The following is a 26,572-nucleotide window of genomic DNA, read 5'->3' as shown; positions in this document are numbered from 1 at the left end:
AGGGGGAACGAATGAGAGAGGTTGGGATGGGGGACTATCGAGAGAGAGAGAGAGAGAGAGGGGAGAACGAACGAGAGAACGAACGAACGAGAGAGAGAGGGGGAACGAACGAGAGAGGGTGGAACGAGAAAGAGAGGTTGAGATGGGGTCACGAATGAGAGAGGGGGGGACGGGGGAACGAATGGGAGAGAGAACGAGGGGGGGAACGAACGAAAGAGGGGGACGAACGAGCGAACGAGAGAGAGGGGGGAACAAACGAAAGAGAGGGGAGAACGAAAGAGTTGGGGAATGAACGAAAGAGACAGAGTTGGGAAATGAATGATAGAAAGAGGGAGATGGAGAAAGGGAATGATTCAGATGATGAGAGAGAATGACTAAATAAAGGAGGAGTTATTTGGAGAATTATTTATTTGAAGAATTGGAGAAGTAGAAGTGACGGAGAGACAGAAAAGGAAATGTGTGGTGAAGTCAGGTCATTTCCAACTCACTTAGTGAAGCTATGTTTTGACTGTACAAAGATTCTCTGACAGTCTTTAAGACATGAAGGAGTCCTATTCTATCCAGGTTTGAAATCTCGGACCCATTCCCTATCAGGATGTCTCAAGAAGTAGGTTGCTATTATTTGCAGTATGAGGAAGACCAAGAATTGGAGCCCGTTATCATTTGTATCCATTGGCATGTTGTTGTTTCTGACTCTAAATCTCAAGAAAAATAGAAAGATTTATTCTGCCTTCCATTTAAGTATCAAGTGCAAATTTAATTTGGAAATAGAAAGGATTCAGAGTGACAGATTTGTAAGGCACAGTATTGCACATGTCTGGGTCGCTCCCAGGTCAACCATCGCCACCCGAAGAGTCACGGTTGCCATGCCAGGGATCTATTGGCGTCGTTATGGGCAACTGCTCGGCGGAGGTGCTAATTTGTTAATATTCCTTCCGAGAGGCGTCTTAATTAGGTTTAAGATTCATGCCTAATTTAGTTATTATGTGCAGGATGAATGAACTAATGAACGTTCTAAGATTTCAGATCACTTCCTACTTAGAGTGAATTTATTTTTAATTTTTTGGTGAATGAATTGTTGGCGGGTTAACCTTGGTCTCATTTGTTTAATCATTGGAAATGGTCTGGGATTTTCTCTTTAACAGCTTATTGCAGAGGGTCTGTATTTACAGTGATAATGGAGAGTAAAAAAACTAAAAACATAATCATCAGAATATGATGACAAAACAAAAGGATCTCGATCGACTTTGAAATGTCTAAAACCAAATGGAAACTGTGTAGAAATAATGGACCTCCATTTCTAGTCTCTTCTCTCTGTCCAGCTTGCTAACAGTAATCGAAATGAAAGTTTAGAAAATTCCAAAAGCAATAGATGGAGGAATATTTTTTGCTAAGTTTGATGGCAAAGAAATATAATACATTTTAAGTGTGGCAATCCGGGCCTTGGTGAAGACTGAATGTGGCCTGCGGTGAAATGAGTTTGACACCCCTGATCTATATAAATAAAAAACATCTAGTTTCCAATCAATGTTGACATAGAAGGCGTAACTATGGCCCGTGGTCTGGTCAAACGGTAATGCTCTCTTCTACGGAATCATATACAATCCCCCCGCGGCGGGTCCCGGTTCCATCCCCACTTCAGCACTACACATTTCTCATCCCTCTATTCATTTGCTCCAATCTTTTCACAAATAAAATAAAAATATGTGAGGAGTTCAAAATTCCATCCTCCTTAAAAAAAAAAAGGAAGCTGTAATTATCTATTCGGTTTCTTTTTCTCCACAGATTCCGGCAGACCATCCTGTTAGAGACCATCAGTGGCAGGCATCCCAATAAGTCAAAAACTATCCTCTCTAGCCTTTCCTCTGTTTGTGTCCACAGGGATGGTTCAGTCCAGGTCAGGTGTTTGTGCTGGATGAGTACTGCGCCCGCTACGGTGTGAGGGGCTGCCACCGCCACCTCAGCTACCTCCGGGACCTGATGGACTACTCTGAGAACAACACCCTGGTCGACCCCACTCTTCTACATTACAGCTATGCCTTCTGTGCCTCCCACATCCATGGCAATAGGTACATACATCAAAAGCTCCACAAATTAGTTAAGTGTTGTATTAAAGCAACTACAGGTTTTTGCTTTTACTTTTTGCCGAACTGAAATGTTGTCTCCGGAGCTCAGATGGTAATTGTCAAGATGATTTTTTAAAATCTATAACCAGTGAAAAGACTCATCCCACTGGAAAAAACTGGTTGAATCAACATTGTTTACACGTCATTTCAACCCAAAAACGTAAATGTGATGGTGTGGAATCAACGTGGAAAACTGATTGGATTTGCAAAAAGTCATCGACGTAGGGAGAGGAATTTTGTCTTTTTTTCACCTAACTTTTAACTTAAATCCAATGTCATGATGACATTTTTTGTTGTTGATTTCACGTTAGTTTCAACTCAACCAAACTGATGTCTGTGCCTAGTGGGAATCTTGTTCACACTCTTCCATTCATTGCCCCTATAGGCTGTCATACACCCATAGAAAAGCTTGTATACTTTTTATTTCACATTTCAGAAATCAAGGAATAAGACATATTTAGTTAAAAGAGATAATAATAGGTAAAAGAGAAACGGTGGGCTTTTGTGTGATGTAAAGACGAGTCCTGCAAAGGGACTTGATAATACCACAATAGTAACCACCCACCACCGCTCTTTCATTGTCTATTTTTCATTTCTCCATTCTTTGAGATAGAGGGAGAACGTATACGGAGTCTCTGCATACAAATGATCACTTAGCTGTTAACTCTGCATCGGAGCGTAGTATGATTAGAAAATAAATACAGGTTCTATATCAGTTTTTAATAGGTTGGTAATTGTTCCCTTTTCGTCCTCCATGTTTTCTTCTTATGTCTTTTTCTTTGGTTTATCATTATTCATTTCTACACACAATTTCTGAAACTATATATGTTTGAGGGTTGATGTTTAGATTTAACCAAATATCCAAGGTTTTTACACAGAGAAAAATGTTCACGACCACCAAATAATTATAATGAAATATAATAATATTTTCTGGACATGAGTTGGTACAGTACTTTTGTCAAAAGCATGTCATTTGTTTCTTGTACTTAGTCTGATATGAGCAGTATGCCTTGGCCACTTGTCGGCTTAACAGCTCCACGCTATCCCTCTTAAGGCATCCGCATGCTTCCCATTATGATTACATTTTGTGACATTTTTGTTTGTTTTCATCTTTGGACACAAATATAGTTTCGGCTTTTCATGCACACATTTTTTCCTGAGGTAAGCCAAAGTTCAGAAGCCGAAGTCTACGACCCTTCGTCGGTGATTGGTCAACAGTAGGGATTCTTCAATAAAGTGTTTATTGTCATTCAATGAGACAACTACTTTTTATGCACATTTTTTCACTTGAGAAATACTGCACTAAACATCTTGGATGTAAAATTCCATGACTTAGACCTCTGCAAAAACTTCAAAATGGATTTCAGATTTCTTGAGTTACTGTATCTAGGAAGTGTATACTGACTACTGGGTCTCAAGATGGACTAACAGTGCTATTGCTGCTTTTTCCTCGTATTTCAAGTGAAGGTATTTTAAGGGAGTATGGGAGGCACAGCCAAGTTCTGCCAGGAGCAGTATGTAGATGCCTTTACGGCTATTAGTTTCCCACTTACCTCAAATAACCCCATGCTTGACTTCCCCTGTGATAAATGCTAATATATGTGCTTTCTCTCTTTGTTGAGTAATTTAGCCAATTAGAGAACGTAATGATTAGCCTCTGTGTAATCACCATGTATAAACAGGGGAGATTTGCTGGAACTGGCTTTTTGTCAGTTGGAGTTCTAATTTGAATAATTGATGCCTATTCAGTGCTCTGGTGCTGCCAGAGAGGGTGTGGAAGGGAGTGGAAGATGGCATCGGGTAGCATGAGGCCACAGACTGAGATGGAGGTAGCTTTATGCAACAGCCTTATGCAACCTGTGACCTACTTGTCTTTGTAAACGAAAAGGGGTGGGTCTTGGCGAATGTAACATTTATTTTAAATTATCTAAAAAAAATTGTCAGATCTGCCGTATACAAAACCCATGCATTTTCCTTGTGATGTGTGGGTGCACCCCTGCATTTGGGGCTTAGCCTTTGCACTTTGAGAACAGTAGTTGTCAAAGAACTGGTTGAGTGTACTATTTCCTTATCAGAGCTGCCATTTTTTAGCTGTCATAGGTTAGATTATGTTGCACAAAATACATTTCCGCTAGTACATTTCCCTTTACGTAGTCTTTTATAATCACACTCTTTGTACAATGGTTGTGAAAGGGGCTTGTGATTTCTGGAAAACGGTGTTCCTTGAAAAGGGGACACTTGCTAACTTTGACAACTTTTTGTGGATCATTGGTTTTGATTGACAGATGATGAAGAGTGGACTCATTGAGCTTTGCCACCAACATGAGTCTGTGCAGGTGTGGCTTGCATCTTCATGGAGACGGGTGTGTTTGGGAGCGGAGCACGGTTACAGCAGCCCATGGCAAAGGGAGCGAAAGGGCAGCACTGTGAGCCGTGTGAACAGCGACAGCGGACACATCTTCTGCTCACCTCCTTCTCACCTGTCACTTCCTATCCCCCGCTTCTCAGAGCCGTCCGGCTCTCATGGGCTCGGAATGTGACCGGAGCTTTTACTTCTGCCACCCTGACTCCTCATGCCACCCATCCCCTGTCTCTCCTAACTGCCAGCCTTGTCTGTTCCCCATGCTGCTAAAGGTAGGTGACACGCACACAGTGCCCTGCCACGTGTGGCCGCCGACTCACCATCAGATGACGCCCACTCCGTCGGATGTGATTTGCCCAGACATCCGGAGGTTTGGAGCGTGGTCGAAGACGACAGTCATCACTTACAGATGAGCCCTATCCACTGTAAACACCCTGACATGAAACTACAGATGTCCCGACAAGACTGCAGTAACCTACAGCCCCATCCAGGAGCCTGTTAACCCTTTGTGAGTGGGGGTCAGCGTTTAGCCCCAACTCAAACATGCTTGCTTCATTAAGCATCAACAATGCGTCTGCCCTCGACAAGCTGTCGCACCGCGCCCAGCTCTGACGTGTGCAGCCAAGCATGACAGGAAGTTTGATTGGATTTGATAGCAGTCAGAGAAAAGCTACTGCGGGAAAGCCAGTTACAAGCACAGGGGTTCTACTTGAGATTTTAATGGTCTATCAGGGTATTTTCAATTTGGCCTGTTGCCAACTTTTTGGTGTTAACAAGGCAGGCTTTGAGTGCTCGTATCCTTGCAACACTTTGAATGTTACAAGGATAGCAACATAGAGATGGTATGTATCAGAGGACTGAACAACTGAGTGACAGTCTGTTCTTTGTCCGACTCCATGCCACAAAACTGTCAGTATTGATCAATCGTGCAATCTGATGTTTTGCTTGTGTTAACGTGTCTATATTTGTATAAGGCATGTTGCCTTTGCTAAATGAAAATATTCCTTATCTTTGTTTATCTTATCTTTGAATTTTAGAAACTGGTCAGCTCACAGGACCCATGGGCTTGGGCTGGGACTAAGGCCTAGTGCAGGGATCATCTAGATTCAGCCATTGGACAATTTTGTTTTCTTGAGGGTTGGTTGGGGTGCCAGAACACTAATTGGAAATAATTTGTAGACTGCAAATTGACTGCAAGAAGCCCAAACAGATATATATTTAACTAAAACATAAAAATGTTAAACCTTGCTTACATTTGTATATGATCACGTGTCTCTCTCTTATGTGTGGGTATACTTGGGAACAGAGTTCCAAAATTTGAATTACTTGGAGCTGATTTCCTGGTGTTTTTACAGTATTTTATGTCCAACAATGAAAATTATAAATAATAAAATAATATACAGTACCAGTCAAAAGTTTGGACACACCTACTCATTCAAGGGTTTTTCTTTATGTGTACCATTTTCTACATTGTAGAATAATAGTGAAGACATCAAAACTATGAAATAACAGTGTTCAACAAATTTATATTTGATATTCTTCAAAGTAGCCACCCTATCTATGCCTTGATGACAACTTTGCACACTCTTGGCATTCTCTCAACCAGCTTCACCTGGAATGCATTTCCAACAGTCTTGAGAGTTCCCACATATGCTGAGCACTTGTTGACTGCTTTTCCTTCACTCTGCAGTCCAACTCATCTCAATTGGGTTGAGGTCGGGAGATTGTGGAGGCTACGTCCTCTGATGCAACACTCCATCACTTTCCTTCATGGTCAAATAGCCCTTACACAGCTTGGAGGTGTGTTGGGTCATTGTCCTGTGGAAAAACAAATGATACTCCCACTAAGCGCAAACCAGATGGGATGGCGTATTGCTGCAGAATGCGGTGGTAGCCATGCTGATTAAGTGTGCCTTAAATTCTAAATAAATCACTGACAGTGTCACCAGCAAAGCACCATCACACCTCCTCCTCCATGCTTCATGGTGGGAACCACACATGCGGAGATCATCCGTTCACCTACTCTGCGTCTCACAAAGACATGGCGGTTGGAACAAAAATGTCAAATTTGAACTCATCAGACCAAAGGACAGATTTCCACCAGTCTAATGTCCATTGCTCGTATGTCTTGGCCCAAGCAAGTCTCTTCTTATTATTGGTGTCCTTTAGTAGTGCTTTTTTTGGTAGCAATTCAACCATGAAGGCCTGATTTCACGCAGTCTTCTTTGAACAATTGATGTTTAGATGTGTCTGTTACTTGAACTCTGCAAAGCATTTATTTGGGCTGCAATCTGAGGCTGGTAACTCTAAATAACTTATCCTCTGCAGCAGGTAACTCTGGGTCTTCCTTTCCTGTAGCGGTCCTCATGAGAGGCAGATTCATCATAGCGCTTGATGAAACTTTCAATAGTAAAACCCTTGAATGAGTACTGTATGTTTTTTTTTTGTTTTTTTGCTAAAACCACCCGCGGGCCAAATTCGCTGTTGGGGAACCCTGACCTAGTGTATGGCCAAAGGATGGGGAGGGAGGGCTGCTTTACATGGCCCTTATATCTTCATCTGGACGTTTGGGCTGGAGTGTGAGGGATGAACAGAACAAGAAATCCACTCCCTTTTTACCACGACATGAAAGAAAATGTCCTTGCCATCCCATGAGTGAGCATACTCGCCCACCCCTCCTAGCACTATCCTTTTTGTGTGTTCCTTTGGGATTAGCTGGTGCTTGTTAAAGGGGGTGGCAGCAGGGGGGGAGTTAATGAATTGACGGATTTAAGGAACAAGTAGTCCTTACAAATGCTGTTGTGAAGAGAGGGCTGTTTTTCATTGTAGACCAGGGCCTTTTGGGGATTGAACGGAGAGCAGTTGAAGTGAAGGCCTGATGTTCAGACACAATACACTACAAGCTTTTCATTGTTACTCCATTTCTTGAGATTCTTTTTTTATAGTGTCCTTTATGACAGCTAAATCCCTTTTTATGTTTCTAATGTGAGGTTTATTATTTTACTCTAAAACCAGGCACATTTTGGATAGGATGGTTTACACTCATATTTATTATAGAATTACCTTAGTTAGCTTTTTTTGTAACTCTCTTGGCAGAGTAAACAACACACAAACAATTTGTAAAAGCTTCATAACTAAATTGCAATTCAGTTTCTCTGCTTCAACTTCAAGTCAAATCAAATGGTATTTGTCACATGTGCCGAATACAACATTTCACCTTACAGTGAAATGCTTACTTACAAGCCCGTAATGAACAATGCAGTTTTAAGAAAAATAAGTGTTAAAGTATTTACTAAAATAAACTGAAGTAAAAACAATAGTCACAAATATTGTTGCAGATACATCTCGTTCTTCCCTGCTAGAGGCTAATACATAATGTTCAGGGGCTCACTGCATACGCTTTTATAAGCACAACTCATTAACACAGACAACCTCACGACAGCGAGTGTTGTTTTGAGGCAGCGCCTTTTTTCTTTCAGTTGAAAGAAGCCCAGGAAGTCAAGGTTAGCAGTCCGGGTAGTGATTGCATTTTCTTCTCATTCCCCAGAGTGCCTATTAATGGGAAGGCAAGAAGAGAATGGAAGCTTTACAAACATTAAAGTGGCAATCTGTGATTGCTACATCCATTTGTTGACTTTTAAATGAATGATATATAGCCATTGATTCTTGAAAAATATAACTTAAATGAGCAACTGTCCAACCCCATCAGAACCCAAAATATAAGCTTTTTTGATTTTTTTTTTACATTGTTTGTAAACTATGTAATTCTAAACACACACAGTATATTTTCAAAACATGGTTAAAACTATCATTTTTATTTCATGGATGGTCAGTCCTTGCATCCATAGCCCCGTCTATGAATTTCAGAGTGGTTACTTTACTCCAGCCCCATCCCTTAGCTGTTTACCAAAAAAGGTGGTGGGGTGGTCGCTTTGTTGTTGTTTGAACTGCAGATTTTCCCTATAATGAAATGCTCATCAAAAATGTGCATTTTTTTTTTTCAGGCCGGATGGGATAGGCACAGTCACTGAGGAAGAGAGAGAACAGTTTGAGGACATAAGAAGCCGTCTCCTGAGTCTATTGGACAACCAGATCATTCATTTTAGGTACTACTTCCTCTACGATTTGACATGATTACAAACAATGGTAAGTAGGCTTCATTTGTCAGTAATGCACTAGTAACTGAGTATAATAAAAACCTTCCACACATTTAACCCCCTAAGGTCTAATTAGCATAATAAAAAAATCCCTATAAATCTGTCAGTTTAAGCTAGAGATATGTTTTTTCACAAAATCACAATCGTCTCTAGCGTCCGAATGGTTTAGTCTACAAACTATTATGACCCTTCTATGGAAAGCGTCTTGGGACTTGTCTGAAGTCGGTGCAGCCGATCTGCCAACTTCTGTCTGTAGCGTCCAAACAATTTGGGCTACACACTACAGTACATGTCGGTTGTTTTGCTCTAGGACGCCCACAGGCCTCAACACTCGTCTGAAGGTCCCCCGGGACCAGTTGAAAAAATGTATGGAAGTATATATGGAGACTGTTTAGTGCCAAATATAAGGGGTTAAATACACGTCAAAAATAATATTTTTCCTGATCTTACGAAAGCGAGTGTTGTTTTGAGGCAGCGCCTTTTTTCTTTCAGTTGAAAGAAGCCCAGGAAGTCAAGGTTAGCAGTCCGGGTAGTGATTGCTCTAAGATATACAGTACCAGTCAAAAGTTTGGACACACCTAATCATTAAAGGGTTTTTCTTTATTTTTACTATTTTCTACATTGTAGAATAATAGTGAATACATCACAACTATGACAATAACACATATGGATTCATGTAGTAACCAAAAAAGTGTTAAACAAATCAAAATATGTATTATATTTGAGATTCTTCAAAGTAACCACCCTTTACCTTGATGACAGCTTTGCACATTCTTGGCATTCTTTCAACCAGCTTAATGAGGTAGTCACCTGGAATGCATTTCAATTAACAGGTGTGCCTTGTTAAAAGTTCATTTGTGGAGTTTCTTTCATTAATGCATTTGAATCAGTTGTGTTGTGACAAGGTAGGGTTGATAATAAGATAGCCCTATTTGGTAAAAGACCAAGTCCATATTATGGCAAGAACTGCTCAAAAAAGCAAAAAGAAACAACAGTCCATCATTACTTTAAGACATGAAGGTCAGTCAATGCAGAACATTTCAAGAACTTTGAAAGTTTCTTCAAGTGCAGTCGCGAAAACCATCAAGTGCTATGATGAAGCTGGCTCTCATGAGGACCGCCACAGGAAAGGAAGACCCAGAGTTACCTCTGCTGCAGAGGATAAGTTCATTAGAGTTACCAGCCTCAGTAATTGCAGCCCAAATAAATGCTTCACAGAGTTCAAGTAACAGACACATCTCAACATCAACTGTTCAGAGGAGACTGCGTGAATCAGGCCTTCATGGTTGAATTGGTGCACAGAAATGACTACTAAAGGACACCAATAAGAAGAAAAGACTTGCTTGGGCCAAGAAACACGAGCAATGGACATTAGACCGGTGGAAATCTGTCCTTTTGGTCTGATCAGTACAAATTAGAGATTTTTGGTTCCAACTGGTGTGTCTTCGTGAGATGCAGACTAGGTGAACGGATGATCTCTGCATGTGTGGTTCCCATCGTGAAGCATGGAGGAGAAGGTGTGATGGTGTGGGGTGCTTTTCTGGTGACACTGTCAGTGATATATTTAGAATTCAAGGCACACTTAACCAGCATGGCTACCACAGCATTCTGCAACAATATGCCATCCCATCTGGTTTGCTCTTAGTGGGACTGTCATTTGTTTTTCAACAGGACAATGACTCAACACACCTCCAGGCTGTATAAGGCTATTTAACCAAGGAGAGTGATGGAGTGCTGCATCAGATGACCTGTCCTCCACAATCTCCTGACCTCAACCCAATTGAGATGGTTTGGGATGAGTTGGATTGCAGAGTGAAGAAAAAGCAGCCAACAAGTGCTCAGAATATGTGGGAACTCCTTCAAGACAGTTGGAAAAGCATTCCAGGTGAAGCTGGTTGAGAGAATGCCAAGAGTGTGCAAAGCTGTTATGAAGGCAAAGGGTGGCTACTTTGAAGAATCTCAAATATCAAATATATTTTGATTTGTTAAACACTTTTTTGTTTACTACATGATTCCTTATGTGTTATTTCATAGTTTTGATGCATTCTCTATTATTCTACAATGTAGAACATTTTAAAAAATAAAGAAAAACCCTTGAATGAGTAGGTATGTCCAAACTTTTGACTGGATGTGTAGGACAGACACTTCAGAACAAACTTCCTTAATATTTTTTTATGGGGGACTATCTGTTATTCAATGTGTTTGTACGGGCTAATAGCAGTAAAGCTAAATAAACATTTCAATCTATTAATTGTGTTCTATATTTTATTGGTGTACTTCATGGAGTCTTAAAATTCTAAATTAAACGGCAAAATGACCCTTGGTATGACATTAAAACATTTCCAATTAGCTTTATAGAACCCCCCAGGGCTTAGACTGTTTAGTGCCAGAAATAAGTGATAAAATAAAACAACAACAAATATTTCCTGATCTTTCTTATGTCTCTCAGATATAGGACAGACACTTCAGAACAAACTTCCTTTAGATTTGTTGGGGGACTACCTATTGTTTCCATGTAGTGAATCATTATTCAATGTGTTTGTATGGGCTAATAGCAGTAAGGGCAAAAATGATTTTTCATCAAATAACCCCTCCCCTGGCTTAGACATTGCTTAGACTCTTATGGGTTAAACAGGTGCAAAATGGTGTATATTGGATTCTTGGTCCTCCCTACATCTGTGAGCTGCTATTCACCATTATTGCCTTGTATGGCCTTATTGTCAGGGCCATTGACACAGATCCAGACCTTGAAGGATGGTTTGTTCAATGAACTTGCCCCATTCATATCCCTGAACTTTGGCATTTCAAACCCCTTCATCCCTGTGAAGGGCCCTCCATCTGGCCCCAAGGAGGAGAGAGGGTGGGTGGGGACACGGAGTCTGTAGAGGGCTGTTGAAAGCAGCGGGAGTCATTAACCTCACTCCTCAACGAGAGGCTAATGGCAGTAAACAATAGCCTAGACAATTTTGGGATTATGCTGATCAGCAGCAAACAGGAGCAGGGTGCGTGTAGTTTGTTTAGGATTAAAGGGGAACACAGTGAAGTTGTATAAGGGCTATAAGAGTCGTTTGGTCATTCCTAACCACGCACTAAGAAGGGACATGTTTGACTGCGAACACCTCAAATCCACTTAAAATATAATATCCACATTTAGGAGAGCTGTTGTCCGGTAGTTCAGCTTGGTACCAGTCAAGAGGACCAAAGTCCCTAGAGAATGTGTGGTCATGGGGTATTTATTGGTAATGTATGTATTGGCTGGTTGCAATCAAATTTCAAATCAAATCAACGTTTATTTGTCACGTGCGCTGAATACAACCGGTGTAGAACTTACAGTGAAATGCTTACTTACAGGCTCTAACCAATAGTGCAAAAAAGGTATTTGGGGAACAATAGGTAAGTAAAGAAATGGAAACAGTAAAAAGACAGGCTATATACAGTAGCGAGGCTATAAAAGTAGCGAGGCTACATACAGACACAGGTTAGTCAGGCTGATTGAGGTAGTATGTACATGTAGATATGGTTAAAGTGACTATGCATATATGATGAACAGAGAGTAGCAGTAGTGTAAAAAGAGGGGTTGGCGGGTGGTGGGACACAATGCAGATAGCCCAGTTAGCCAATGTGCGGGAGCACTGGTTGGTCGGCCCAATTGAGGTAGTATGTACATGAATGTATAGTTAAAGTGACTATGCATATATGATAAACAGAGAGTAAATTTATTTTCCCTCTCGGGGATTAATAAAGCACTATCTTAATTTATCCTATTTGCCTCTCACTTCTGACCTCTACTTTGTTGAGGCTTCATCACCCACAATTTAACCTACATATTTGTGCCGATCAATATTTTATCTGTACTCAATAGATGGCTGTCCTGCATTATGTAGTGCAATGGCTTCCTTTCATGCATTAAAGGACAAATCCACCCAAAAACTATCTTTTGATATTTGTTTCATTAGTTCATTGTTGACATAGTCCCAAAATATTTTAATATGTAACTTTCAAAATACAGAAATCATCCCCGGATGATGCATCATATGATGCAAAATGCAGTTAAGCATTCCCACAAAATCTGATGTTGTAGGTGCACTGACCACTGACACTTGTGTCCACAGGTACTGTTTCCCCTTTGGCCGACCAGATGGCGCACTCAAAGCGACACTCTCCCTGCTAGAAAGGGTATGTTTTGCTGAAAAAGTTGGGCTATTGTTATTCTTTGAGTCTACAAGTCTCTGCATTCAGTTATTCATACTGCAGACAAGAATGTGTTGGGTTATCCTTGTGGTCTTCCACTAAAATCAGGTTTTCGGTCACTCTTGTAAGGAACAAGATGTCTGTTTTGTGGATTCTAGGTTTTGATGAAGGACATTACCACTCCGATTCCTCCTGAGGAGATGAAGAAGATGGTCAAAAAATGTCTGGAGAAAGCAGCCCTTATCAACTACTCCCAGCTGACCCAATATGCTCAGATCGAGGGTGTGTGCAAGCCCAGCTCACACGTGGTGATAATACTGTGTCGTATTTCACTGTCATGTCTCTGTGTCTGGGCTTTGTTCAAGTATATGCACATGATGTTGGTTTGTCAGTGTTCTTAATAGAGTATACTGGGTAGCTGTAGTGTTTTAGTGTATCTGTGTGCTGATGTCACACTGCTGGCATGTTTGTGTGTGCTAATGTCACAGCTGATGCTCAGGCTGCCCCGGAGAAGAGATTGGAGGACATGATGCGACTAGGAGAACTTTGTATTGAGGTCCTGCAGCAGAATGATGAGCACCATTCCGAGGTAGGACCATTCTGCCATACTAATGGTGTCACCCCTACCACACACACACACACACACACACACACTATCACCGTTACAAACTCAATGTGCACCAGGGTTGGGGTCGATTCTGAATTGAGTTGCGAATTTTTCATAATTCTAATTCAGATCTTGAATTTGAATTTAATTGGCCACACCTCACAGGAAGCATACTTTGAATTAAAGGAGGTAGAATATTATTTAATTCAATTCTAATGGCATATTTATTCTATCAGCATAGTAATGTTTTTGACATCATGTATGTTTACCACCACCATGTAGCATAAGGTTGAAACATTTCATTTTCATGAAACACTCATTCTCCTAAAACAATTTGAAATAATGACAGTGTTCTGGAAATATTCTAAGATCATGTTGTGGGTTGTCAGTAACAGTTAATATACCACAGCGTTGTTAAATACTTGTTTCTGATTCGCTAGAAGGGCGTCCTGAGTGGCACAGCAGTCTAAGGTACTGCATCCCAGTGCAAGAGGCATCACTACAGTCCCTGGTTCGATTCTAGGCTGTATCACATCCGGCCGTGAGTGGGAGCCCCATAGGTCGGCGCACAATTGGCTCAGCTTAGTCCGGGTTTGGCCGAGGTAGGCCGTCATTGTAAATAGGAATTTGATCTTAATTGACTTGCCTAGTTAAACAATGGTTACTTTATAAAAATACAAAATCATTCCAGAGTTTGCATTACATTTAGATACATTTTTAAATCAGATGTATTTATTTTTTCCAAGAATGCATTAGACCAAATACTGCAGTATGGAAGGGAACAATCTAACATATCATGACGAAGTAAAAATACTGTTTGACATCTTTGAGTTATAATCAAACTAATATTTGAAATGGTATGTGTATTCTTTGCATTAATGATGTGACATATCCTTTTGATAAAATATTTGTCAAATGAATGAGACTCTTGTTTCACATCTCAGTTGAATAGCTTTGAGTAAAATTCTACTTCAATTCAAATTAAATTCAAATTCTGCATCCTATGGGATGTGGTCAATTTAAATGTTAAATTCCGAAATTCCGAATTGACCCCAACCCTGATGTGCACAGAGCTGTAGCGTCACAACACTTAGAACACTATACTCAATCACAGTATAAGTCACAAACCATCATATACAGATCAGAAATAAAGTATTTCAAGAATAGTTGCAGTACTTCCTTCATGCAAATGTCACTAATCTTAGCAAAGCGTGCCTTTCAAGATTTCAGAATACCTTTATTGCTGTCAGTATATTCCTCCTCAAAACCACAACTTAACTCTTGTCATAGATAAATATTTCACTTGAAATGTTTTTTTTTTTTTTTAAATCAAATCAAAAATGTCACATGCGCCGAATACAACAAGTGTAGACCTTACTGTGAAATGCTAACGTGCAAGCCCTTAACTCTTTCTTTAACTGCATTGTTGGTTAAGAAAATATTTACAAAATAAGCTAAAGTAAAAAATTATAAAAAGTAACACAATAAAATAACAATAGCGAGGCTATATACATATTACAATATATTATATTGTAAATAGTCCAGGTGGCCATTTGATTAATTGTTCAGCAGTCTTATGGATTAGGGGGTAGAAGCTGTTAAGGAGTCTTTTGGTCCTGGACTTGGCGCTCCGGTACTGCTTGCCGTGCAGTAGCAGAGAGAACAGTCTATGACCTGGGTGACTGGAGTCTTTGACAATTTTTTGGGCCTTCCTCTGACACCGCCTATTATATAGGTCCTGGATGGCTGGAAGCTTGGCCCCAGTGATGTACTGGGCCATACACACTACCCTTTGTAGCGCCTTATGGTCAGATGCCGAGCAGTTACAATACCAGGCGGTGATGCAACCGGTCAGGATGCTCTTGATGGTGCAGCTGTAGACATTTTTGAGGATCTGGGGACCCATGACAAATCTTTTCAGTCTCCTGAGGGGGAAAATGTGTTGTCGTGCCCTCTTCACAACTGTCTCGGTGTGTTTGGACCATAATAGTTCATTGGTGATGAGGACACCAAGGAACTTAACTCTCGACACGCTTCACTACAACCCTGTTGATGTTAATGGGGGCCTGTTTGGCCCGCCTTTTCCTGTAGTCCATCAGCTCCTTTGTCTTGCTCACATTGAGGGAGAGGTTGTTGTCCTGGCACCACACTGCCAGGTCTCTGACCACCTCCCTATAGACTGTCTCATCGTTGTCGGTGATCAGGGCTACCACTGTTGTGTTATCAGCAAACTTAATGATGATGTTGGAGTCGTGTTTGACCACGCAGTCGTGGGTGAACAGGGAGTACAGGAGGGGACTAAGCACACACCCCTGAGGGGCCCAAGTGTTGAGGATCAGCGTGGCAGATGTGTTGTTGCAGAGGGATATGTTTAGTCCCAGGGTCCTTAGCTTAGTGATGAGCTTTGTGGGCACTATGGTGTTGAACGCTGAGCTGTAGTCAATGAACAGCATTCTCACATGGGTGTGAGAATGTATGAAATGTATGCATTCACTACTGTAAGTCGCTCTGGATAAGAGCGTCTGCTAAATGACTAAAATGTAAATGTAAATGTGTTCCTTTTGTCCAGGTGGGAAAGGGCAGTGTGGAGTGCGATTGAGATTGCGTCGTCTGTGGATCTTTTGGGGCGGTATGCGAATTGGTGTGTGTTTAGGCTTTCCGGCATGATGGTGTTGATGTGAGCCATGACCAGCCTTTCAAAGCACTTCATGGCTACCGATGTGAGTGCTATGGCGCGGTAATCATTTAGGCAGGTTACCTTCGCTTCCTTGGGTACAGGGACTATGGTCCCCATCAACTAGAGTGTGATCACACAGTTGTCCGGGAACAGCTGGTGCTCTCATGCATGGTGCTCTCATGCAAGCATTTAGCTCGTCTGGTAGACTCGTGTCACTGGGCAGCTGGGTTTCCCTTTGTAGTACGTAATAGTTTTCAAACTCTGCCACATCCGACGAGCGCCAGAGCCGGTGTAGTAGGATTCAATATTTATCCTGTATTGACGCTTTGCCTATTTGATGGTTTGTCTGATAGCGTAGCAGGATTTCTTATAAGCGTCCGGATTAGTGTCCAGCTCCTTGAAAGCGGCAGTGCAAGCCTTTAGCTAGATGCGGATGTTGCCTGTAATCCATGGCTTCTGGTTGGGATATGTACGTATGGTCACTGAGGGGACGATGTCATCGATGCACTTATTGATGAAGCCAGTGACTGAGGTGGTATACTCCTCAATGCCATTGGATGAATTCCTGAATATATTCCAGTCTGTGCTAGCAAAACAGTCCTATAGCGAAGCATCCACGTCATCTCACCACCTCCATATTAAGCGAGTCACTGGTACTTCCTGCTTTCGTTTTTGCTTGTAAGCAGGAATCAGGAGGATAGAATTATGGTCAGATGTGCCAAATGAAGGGCGAGGGAGAACTTTGTATGCATCTCCGTGTGTGGAGTAAAGGTGGTCTAGAGTTTTTTTCCCTCTGGTTGCACATGTGACATGCTGATAGAAATGAGGTAAAACGGATTTAAGTTTGCCTGCATTAAAGTCCCCGGCCACTAGGAGCGCCGCATCTGGATGAGCATTTTCTTGTTTGCTTATGGCCTTATACAGCTCGTTGAGTGCGGTCTTAGTGCCAGCATCAGTTTGTGGTGGTAAATAGATGGCTACGAATAATGTGGATGAGAACTCTCTTGGTAGATCTACAGTTTATCATGAGGTACTCTTCCTCAGGCGAGCAATACCTCAAGACTTGTTTAATATTAGACATTGCACACCCGCTGTTATTGACAAATAGACACACACCCCCACCCCTCATCTTACCAGACGTAGGAATGATGATTCCTGCCTGTGCCACACAAGAAGGCGTTGATCTAATAACTTTAAACCACTTAAAAATATATATATATATTGAACCTTTATTTAACTAGGCAAGTCAGTTATGAACAAATTCTTATTTACAATGATGGCAAAAGGCCACCTGCGGGGACGGGGGCTGGGATTAAAAATAAACAAAAAATATTGGACAAAACACACATCACAACAAGAGTGACACCACAACACTACATAATAAGAGACCTAACACAACAACAAAAGCATGGCAGCAATGCAACATCACAACAATATGGTAGCAGCACAAAACATGGCACAAACATTATTAGGCACAGACAACACCACAAAGGACAAGAAGGTAGAGACAACAATACATCATGCGAAGCAGCCACAACTGGCAGTAAGAGTGTCTATGATTGAGTCTTTGAATGAAGAGATGTCGATAAAACTGTCCACTTTGAGTGTTTTTTGCAGCTCGTTCCAGTCGCTAGCTGCAGCGAACTGAAAAGAGGAGCGACCCAGGGATGTGTGTGCTTTGGGGACCTTTAACAGAATGTGACTGGCAGAACGGGTGTTGTATGTGGAGGATGAGTGCTGCAGTAGGTATCTCAGATATGGGGGAGTGAGGCCTAAGAGGGTTTTATAAATAAGCATCAACCAGTGGGTCTTGCATTGGGTATACAGAGGTGACCAGTTGACAGAGGAGTATAGAGTGCAGTGATGTGGCCTGTAAGGAGCATTAGTGGCCAATCTGATGGCCGAATGGTAAAGAACATCTAGCCGCTCGACAGCGATCTATAAATTACGTCTCCATAATCTAGCATGGGTAGGATGGTCATCTGAATCAGGGTTACTTTGGCATCTGGGGTGAAAGAGGAACGATTACAATAGAGGAAACCAAGTCTAGATTTAACTTTAGCCTGCAGCTTTGATATGTGCTGAGAGAAGGATGTTGTACCGTCTAGCCGTACTTGTATCAGGTGACTACCTCAAGCTCTAAACCCTCAGAAGTAGTAATCACACTGGTGGGGAGAGGGTCATTCTTCTTACCAAACCACATGAACTTTGTTTTGGAGGTGTTCAGAACAATGTTAAGGGCAGAGAAAGCTTGTTGGACACTAAGAAAGCTTTGCTGTAGAGCTTTTAACACAAAATCCAGGGAGGGGTCAGCTGAGTTTGAGATTGTATTATCTGCATATAAATAGATGAGAGCTTCCTACTGCCTGAGCTATGTTGTTGATGTAAATTGAGAAGCGTCTGGGGCCTAGGATCAAGCCTTGGGGTACTCCCTTGGTGATAGGCAGTGGCTGAAACAGCAGATGTTCTGACTTTATACACTGCACTCTTTGAGAGGGGTAGAGCTGTTTGTTTCTATCCTGGGTCTGTGTTGGCAGCTGTGTGCCAAAGTGGAAGATGACACATCAAGTGCCAACACTGTAGTAAAATCTTGGCGGGCAGAGATGAAAACAACGCCCACAGCCCATACACACAGGTCGCTCTTATGGTACAGTGTAAAACTGCTCAATCATAGGTGTTGAGACATCCACAAACAACACATATACAGTGCATTCAGAAAGTGTTCAGACCTCTTGACTTTTTCCACCATTTGTTACATTACAGCCTTATTCTAAAATTGATTAAAGTAATTGTTTCCCTTATCAATCTACACACAATACCCCCAAAATGTCAAAGCAAAAAGGAGCTCAGTTGCATCCTGTTTCCATTGATCATCCTTGAGATATTTCTAAAATTTGAATTCACCACAGGTGCACTCTAATCAATTGATCTGACATGACTTGGAAAGGCACACACCTGTCTATATAAGGTCCCACAGTTGACAGTGCATGTCAGAGCAAAAACCAAGCCATGAGGTCGAAGGAATTGTTCGTAGAGCTCAGACAGGATTGTATCGAGGCACAGATTTGGGGAAGTGTACCAAAAAATGTCTGCAGCATTGAAGGTCCCCAAGAACACAGTGGCCTCCATCTGTCTTAAATGGAAGAAATTTGGAACCATCAAGACTCTTCCTTGGTGGTTCCAAACACCAAGACTCTTCCTTTGTCTGGGCTGGCCGCCCAGCCAAACTGAGCAATCAGGGGAGAAGGGCCTTGGTCAGGGAGGTGACCAAGAACCCGATGGTCACTCTGACAGAGCTCCAGAGTTCCTCTGTGGAGATGGGAGAACCTTCCAGATGGACAACCATCTCTACAGCACTCCACCAATCAAGCATTTATTGTAGAGTGGCCAAACGGAAGCCACTCTTCAGTAAAAGGCACATGACAGCCTGCTTGGAGTTTGCCAAAAGGCACCTATAGTCTCTCAGACCATGAAAAACAAGATTCTCTTGTCTGATGAAACCAAGATGAAACTCTTTGGCTTGAATGCCAAGCGTCACGTCTGGAGGAAACCTGGCACCATCCCTACAGTGAAGCACGGTCGGGGCAGCGTCATGCTGTGGGGATGTTTTTCAACAGCAGGGCCTGGGAGACTATTCAGTATCGAGGGAAAGATGAACGGAGCAAAGTACAGAGAGATCCTTGATGAAAACCTGCTCCAGAGCGCTCAGGACCTAAGACAGGGGCCGAAGGTTCACCTTCCAACAGGACAACATCCCTAAGCACACAGCCAAGACAACGCAGGAGTGGCTTCGGGACAAGTCTCTGAATGTCCTTGAGTGGCCCAGCCAGAGCCCGGACTTGAACCAAATCTTACATCTCTGGAGAGACCTGAAAAATAGCTGTGCAGCGACGCTCCCCATCCAACCTGACAGCGCTTGAGAGGATCGGCAGTGAAGTATAGGAGAAACTCCCCAAATACAGATGTGCCCAGCTTGTGGTGTCATACCCAAGAAGACTCAAGGCTGTAATCGCTGCCGAAGGTAAAGGGTCTGAATACTTATGTAAAAAATGTCTAAAACCCTGTTTTTGCCTTGTCATTATGGGGTTTGTGTGTAGATTGATGAGGGGGAAAAATACACTTTAATCAAATTTAGAATAAGGCTGTAACATAACAAAATGTGGAAAAAGTTGAGGGGTCTGAAAACTATCCACATGCACTGTACTTGTCAAATAAGTGGCAGTGTGGCTTCAGATATCTGTTTCTGAGTGACAGCGCTATTTATAAGTGGCTGCTAATCTGTGGCTGTCATGACCACAAATGAGACATGGTCCTTTTAAAATGTTTCCATGTTTTCAGCATGTGTGGAAATCAAATGACCCTTTTTAGTATTTTATACCAAGTGAAAAATGCAAAGAGAGACCTTCACTTTCTCTAATTTCTGTCTTTCACTTTTCCTCTTCTTCTGATATGAATTGGAAAGGGAAGAGAGGTAAGTGTTTCTTAAGAAAACTCTATCTGTGTGTCTGTCATGTCCATCAAATTGTGTTACGTCCCAAAGCCTGTCAACATCTGTCAGTCATACAGTATACCACTCTTCACTCATACCCTGTCAAGCTCTGTTCATGGTTTTCATCGAGATGGTTGATACTGAGACATCAACCATCATTAAGGTGCGATGTGGTGGATCCACGACAGGTTGTGGTCCTGGTGGACTGCTGAATATTTGTGTCCCATGATACCAAATTCTACCCTCTGGGTATCTAAGGATTCAGGTTTTGGGGTGATTATTGTACCCAAATGTTGCTACAATTCAGTGTTTATTGACATGCATCTGTATCGTTTGCCCTTGTTTTCAGTCATATACCTTACATTTTTATTCCTCCATCTTTCTCTGTATCTCACTTAGATACAGCATTTTGTGAGTTCTTTCCTGCAGTTATATGAGGATGCCTGTTGGTGTGAATTGAGGGGGTTGGCGATAGGTAACAAATCGTGTGGCACAAAGGCACTCTTTTTAATTGTGTTGATTTGCACAGAGCGCTGAAAAGGCACATCTGAAAAGGATGATGACAATGGCCCTCAAGGCCAGGTATAGCGATGGGACATGCACCTTCTCTGACCGCCAGCCTAGTGTTTTATCTGCCGCAAACGCCCACTAAAACACACACACACACACACACACACACACACACACACACACACACACACACACACACACACACACACACACACATACAGACGGACACACACAGACGGATGGACTCACACGCACACAGGAACAACGACCTTCAATCAATCTGTCACATTCCTCCCCCCTTGTGCTTCATTGGGCTCTTTGCACTTTTCTCTCTCGTCACATGGCGACCACTGAGTAGGGTAGGAAGCATCTCTTTTGGGTGGGCATGTAGACAATGCAGTCATGAAAAGCAACAGCAGCCCTGCTAAATGTCCCATTGACTTAGAGCCAAGAACATGACTTTGTCAAGCTCCATTATGACCTAAAATCTCATATACTAACTTCCTGGATATGACCTCAAATCTTATACTAACTTCCTGGATATGACCTAAAATCTCCTATACTAACTTCCTTGATAGATGGTGTGTCGTACACAATATTGACACAAACAAAACATATCGGTATGTAGTCACATTGACACACCGTAACAATAGTCAAGGACCAGTCAGAACTTTAAGCAAATATTGTATTCAATAATCACTGTGATTGGGTTTGTAACTACAGTACATGTATAATGGCTAGTCCCACCAAGACATGAAAAGAGAGTTTGAGTGCACATCCATCTTTTGAACCTTTTCTTCTTTTGTGTGATATACACTGAACAAATATATAAACGCAACATGTAAAGTGTTGGACCCATGTTTCATGAGCTGAAATAAAAGATCCCAGAAGTTTCCCATACACACAAAAAGCTTATTTCTCAAAAATGTTGTGCAGAAATTTGTTTACATTCCTGTTAGTGAGCATTTATTTTTTTGCCAAGATAATCCCATCCACCTGACAGGTGTGGAATATGAAGAAACTGATTAAACAGCATGATCCTTACACAGCTTCAACTTGTACAGGGGACAAGAAAGGCCACTCTAAAATGTGCTGTTTTGTCAGACAATACAATGCCACAGATGTCTCAAGTTTTGAGGGAGTGTGTAATTGGCATGCTGACTGCAGGAATGTACACCAGAGCTGTTGCCAGAGAATTGAACGTTAAGCCGCCTCCAATGTCGTTATGAAGAATTTGGCAGTACATCCAACCGACCTCACAACCCCAGACCAGGTATAACCATGCCAGACCAGGTCCTCCACATCCGGCTTCTTCACCTGTGGGATCATCTGAGACCAGCCACCCGGACAGCTGATGAAACTGTGGGTTTGCACAAATGAAGAATTTCTGCACAAACTGTCAGATACCGTCTCAGGGATGCTCATCTGCGTGCTTGTTGTCCTCACCAGGGTCTTGACCTGACTGCAGTTTGGTGTCGTAACAGACTTCAGTGGGCAAATGCTCACCTTTTGATGGCCACTGACAAGCTGGAGAAGTGTGCTCTTCATGGATGAATCCCAGTTCCAACTGTACCGGGAAGATGGCAGACAGCATGTATGGCGTTGTGTGGGCGAGCGGATTGCTGATGTCGGCGGTGTGAACAGAGTGCCTGCCCTGTGGTGGTGGGGTTATCATATTGTGCAGCCGTAATCTACGGACAACGAACACAATTGCATTTTATAGATGGCAATTTGAATGCACAGCGATACCGTGACGAGATCCTGAGGCCCATTGTTGTGCCATTCATCTGCTGCCATCACCTCATGTTTCAGCATGATAATGCACGGCACCATGCTGCAAGGATCTGTACCCAATTCCTGGAAGCTGAAAATGTCCCAGTTCTTCCATGGCCTGCAAACTGACCAGACATGTCACCAATTGAGCATGTTTGGAATGCTCTGGATCGACGTGTGCGACAGCATGTTCCAGTTCCTGGAAATATTCAGCAACTTCGCACAGCCATTGAAGAGGAGTGGGACAACATTCCACAGGCCACAATCAACAGCCTGATCAACTCTGTGAAGGAGATGTCACACTGCATGATGCAAATGGTGGTCACACCAGATACAGACTGGTTTTCTGATCCAAGGTATCTGTCACCAACTAATGCATATCTGTATTCCCTGTCATGTGCAATCCATAGATTTAGGGCCCTAATACATTTATACTGAACAGAAATTCAACCATTTTACAGAGTTACAGTTCATATAAGGAAATCTGTAAATTTAGATAACTAAATGAAACCCTAATCTATAGATGTCACATGACTGGGCAGGGGCGCAGCCATGGGTGGGCCTGGGAGGTCATAGAATGTCAAGAAGCATGGTCCAAGGAGAATGGCAAGAATCGTGTAAGCTAACAGGCGGGCCACAAACTGGCAAATAACGATGCAATACAACAGTGGTGTGCAGAACGGCGTCTCTGAACGCACAACTCATTGGTCCTTGTCACAGATGGGCTATTGCAGCAGACGACCACACCAAGTTTCACTCCTATCAGGTAAAAACAAGAAGAAGAGGCTCCAGTGGGCATGCAATCGCCAACACTGGACAATTGAGGAGTGGAAAAATATTGCCTGGTCCGACGAATCCCATTTCCAGAGTCAGGATTTGGCGTAAGCAAAATCCATGGCCCCACCCTTCCTGGTGTCAACGGTACAGGCTGGTGATATTATGGTGTGGGGAATGTTCAATGGCACACATTAGGTCCCTTGATACCAATTGAGCAATGTTTCCATGCCCCGAGGAATTCAGTCTATTCTGGAGGCAAAGGGGTGTCCGACCGGGTACTAGATGGGTGTACCTAATAAACTGGCCAACTAGTCACACACTATCACATTTTTTGTTTGTTATTATAGATACTGTTTCTGATAGTATGACCACTAAATTATAAGTTATTACTGTTCTCAGATGAGCTTTGTATTTATTCCGCTCTGAACATTGCAGGTTAAAAACACATATCTGTCTGTGCCTTTTTAATAACTTTTTTCTAGCCTCACCTTGGAGATTGAAGCGCCACATTGGAAGCATAATGTAATAACCAATATGTGATTCATCTTTTTAAGTGTTGGAGTCCATTGTGTGCTCAAGGTCCCTTCTTTATGCTACCCATCACCCATTTGGCTGTTTCTCTCTTGGTTTCATTCATTAGATTGTTTTGATTTTTTAAGATCTTTTATTTTTCATAGCAGTCTTTTCTCTATCCATCTGTCACTTCTTTCCATCTTGCTCTGATTGTGTCATTTTACATTGTATGTCCAACTATTCTTCACCAGAGTAAACTAGAGATAGTGGTTTGTGTTGACTTGGCCTTTTTTAATGTATTATTTTATTTATTTATTTTGCCTTCTCCCCCTTTTCTTTGTTTCTTTTTTGTTCTCTTTCTCGCTATCTTCTTCCCTCTGCTCTCTCTGCTTCCCGCTCTTTTCTAGGCATTCTCGTGGTGGCCGGAGATGATGGCGGAGCACGCAGAGACCTTCCTGTCTCTCTACACCGTCGACATGGATGGTGCTCTACAAGTCCAGCCCGTTGACTCATGGGATAGCTTTCCCTTATTCCAGCTGCTTAACAACTTCCTGCGTTGTGACTGTGAGTTCTCAGTTCTCCCTGTGTCCCCCTTAATCTACCTCTGACCCTATGCTTAGCCTCCCAAAACTGATTTAAAGTGTAGCCTACAACGCATCACTGATTCATGTGCACAGTTCAACAACTTCCAGTTCAGTAACTGTGAGTGCCGTATTTCCCTGTAGTGTTCCCTCTAGTTATTTTGTCACCTGACACTCCATTTTGTCCCTGTCCCTATTTAAAGCATGGCCTTCGGCACCTCCCCGTCCTGAGCTGTCTTCAAAACACATCCCGTATTTCTCGGAGCATGTTCATGCCACTAAGAGTCCTAATTAACACCAGCGGTGCAAAACAAGACTCGTTAGGAGAAGTTGTTAACTGTGCTTAGAGCTCCCGTCCTTGCGTGGGCAACACAATAATTAACATCATCACTGAGGTAACGGTGAGAAATGAAAAGCAGATAAAACGATGGTAACGGATGTCGAAACACGATCGTAAAGTCAGGGGGCTGGTGCGGGGCTGTCAGCTAAAGACTCTACCTGTCACCTCCTGTAATGCGAGGAGCAGTGTCACATAGACAGGAGAGTATTAGTGTGGTTTGAGGCACCTGTCTCACCAGGCTGTCCTCCATTTGGATTTCTTTGCTCACTAATCAGCAAACAAAGGTTTGTAGTTTTCCCTTTTTTCCAACATATCTGGCCACTCGTAAACATGCAGTGGTTACTCTGATAACAAGTCATAGACCGAAACATTTGTCTCATTTAGTTCTAATTATTTGCCCTGTAGTGCTGAGCAATTAGTGCTTTTTGACGTCATTACGGTTCAATTATACATTTTTATAACGAATTTAAATTCCAATTATTTTTTAAACATTAAATGCACTCTGCATTATGTGGGTTGAATGCTCATACAACACAGAATAAAACAATGAATAAAAGTCCCGTGATGGTAGTGACTGCCCATTTCTATTGATCATAATTTATTCACTTTACTTTAATAAAATATTGAAGTTGTTGTGTATATTACATTTGTTTTATTTGATGACTTTATTTGTCAAGTCATCGTCTCATCTCTATAGAGCTGCTGTCTATCCTGTATTACAAAATCACAATTTTAGTAGTTCTACAAAGTAAATAAGGCATACTTTTATGACTGCTGAATACCAACTATCAATCACTTAGATCATGTATTTTCAGGGAGATATACCTTTGCGAAGCAACTGCTCACTATCCCTCTCGATCATGCATCTTCTGTCTTTTCTCTCCGTGTCGACCCACACAGACCGGACAAATAGGCGCACAAAGGATTATGGTCACTGTAGTTAATTAACACCTTTTCTGCACTAAATTATGTATAATATTGGCCTGTTGGAAACTACAACTCCCTATTACATTGCACAGTTTGGGTTTGATCTGATTTCTCTCTAGAGAAACTGCTCATTGAGCTCATAGGAAAAAACGAACAAAATGGAATTCCAAAAATGTAACTGACATCATGTTTTGTTAATCGCTCAGTACTATTGACCTGCTCCCACCATGTGTAATACTTATTTTAATTCCATGAGTGTAAAGTCTGTGTGGCATCCAGGTGTTTGCCCTTGTGTGTACTATCAAACTCTCTCTCTCTCTCTCTCTCTCTCATACTTTCTCCCTCTCTCTTCTCCCTTATCCACTCTTAGCTCCGAGCCTTTGTTTCATTGCCAAGTGAGAGTTGGCTACATCTGAAGTGTTGTTTTACATTGTCTATGTAAGCCTCACCCAGAGCAGAAAGACAGGCAGCTCAAGGGCAATTACATTCAAAAATAAAATTCTAATTATGTAAGGAGTAGGCAAAATATCATTATTGTGGGT

At 42.0% G+C, this 26,572-nt stretch overlaps 1 protein-coding gene across 1 annotated transcript in view; it reads left to right on the top strand.

The window, feature by feature from the left end:
• The first annotated feature begins 595 nt into the window (after positions 1 to 595).
• Positions 596 to 26,572, top strand: part of LOC106584541 (calcium-dependent secretion activator 2) — a 94,121-nt gene continuing 68,144 nt past the window's right edge. Inside the window, exons 1-8 of the mRNA XM_014169953.2 lie at positions 596 to 607; positions 1,858 to 2,069; positions 8,493 to 8,594; positions 12,758 to 12,821; positions 12,995 to 13,118; positions 13,325 to 13,425; positions 20,583 to 20,591; positions 24,590 to 24,746. Of these exons, the coding sequence (XP_014025428.2) occupies positions 596 to 607; positions 1,858 to 2,069; positions 8,493 to 8,594; positions 12,758 to 12,821; positions 12,995 to 13,118; positions 13,325 to 13,425; positions 20,583 to 20,591; positions 24,590 to 24,746 (781 nt within the window). The remainder of the gene's footprint in view (positions 608 to 1,857; positions 2,070 to 8,492; positions 8,595 to 12,757; positions 12,822 to 12,994; positions 13,119 to 13,324; positions 13,426 to 20,582; positions 20,592 to 24,589; positions 24,747 to 26,572) is intronic.

This window comes from Salmo salar, chromosome ssa23 (assembly GCF_905237065.1).
Source record: "Salmo salar chromosome ssa23, Ssal_v3.1, whole genome shotgun sequence".
NCBI lineage: Eukaryota > Metazoa > Chordata > Actinopteri > Salmoniformes > Salmonidae > Salmo > Salmo salar.
Note: the sequence above shows the minus strand (reverse complement) of the source record. Positions and strands in the feature narration are given on the sequence as shown.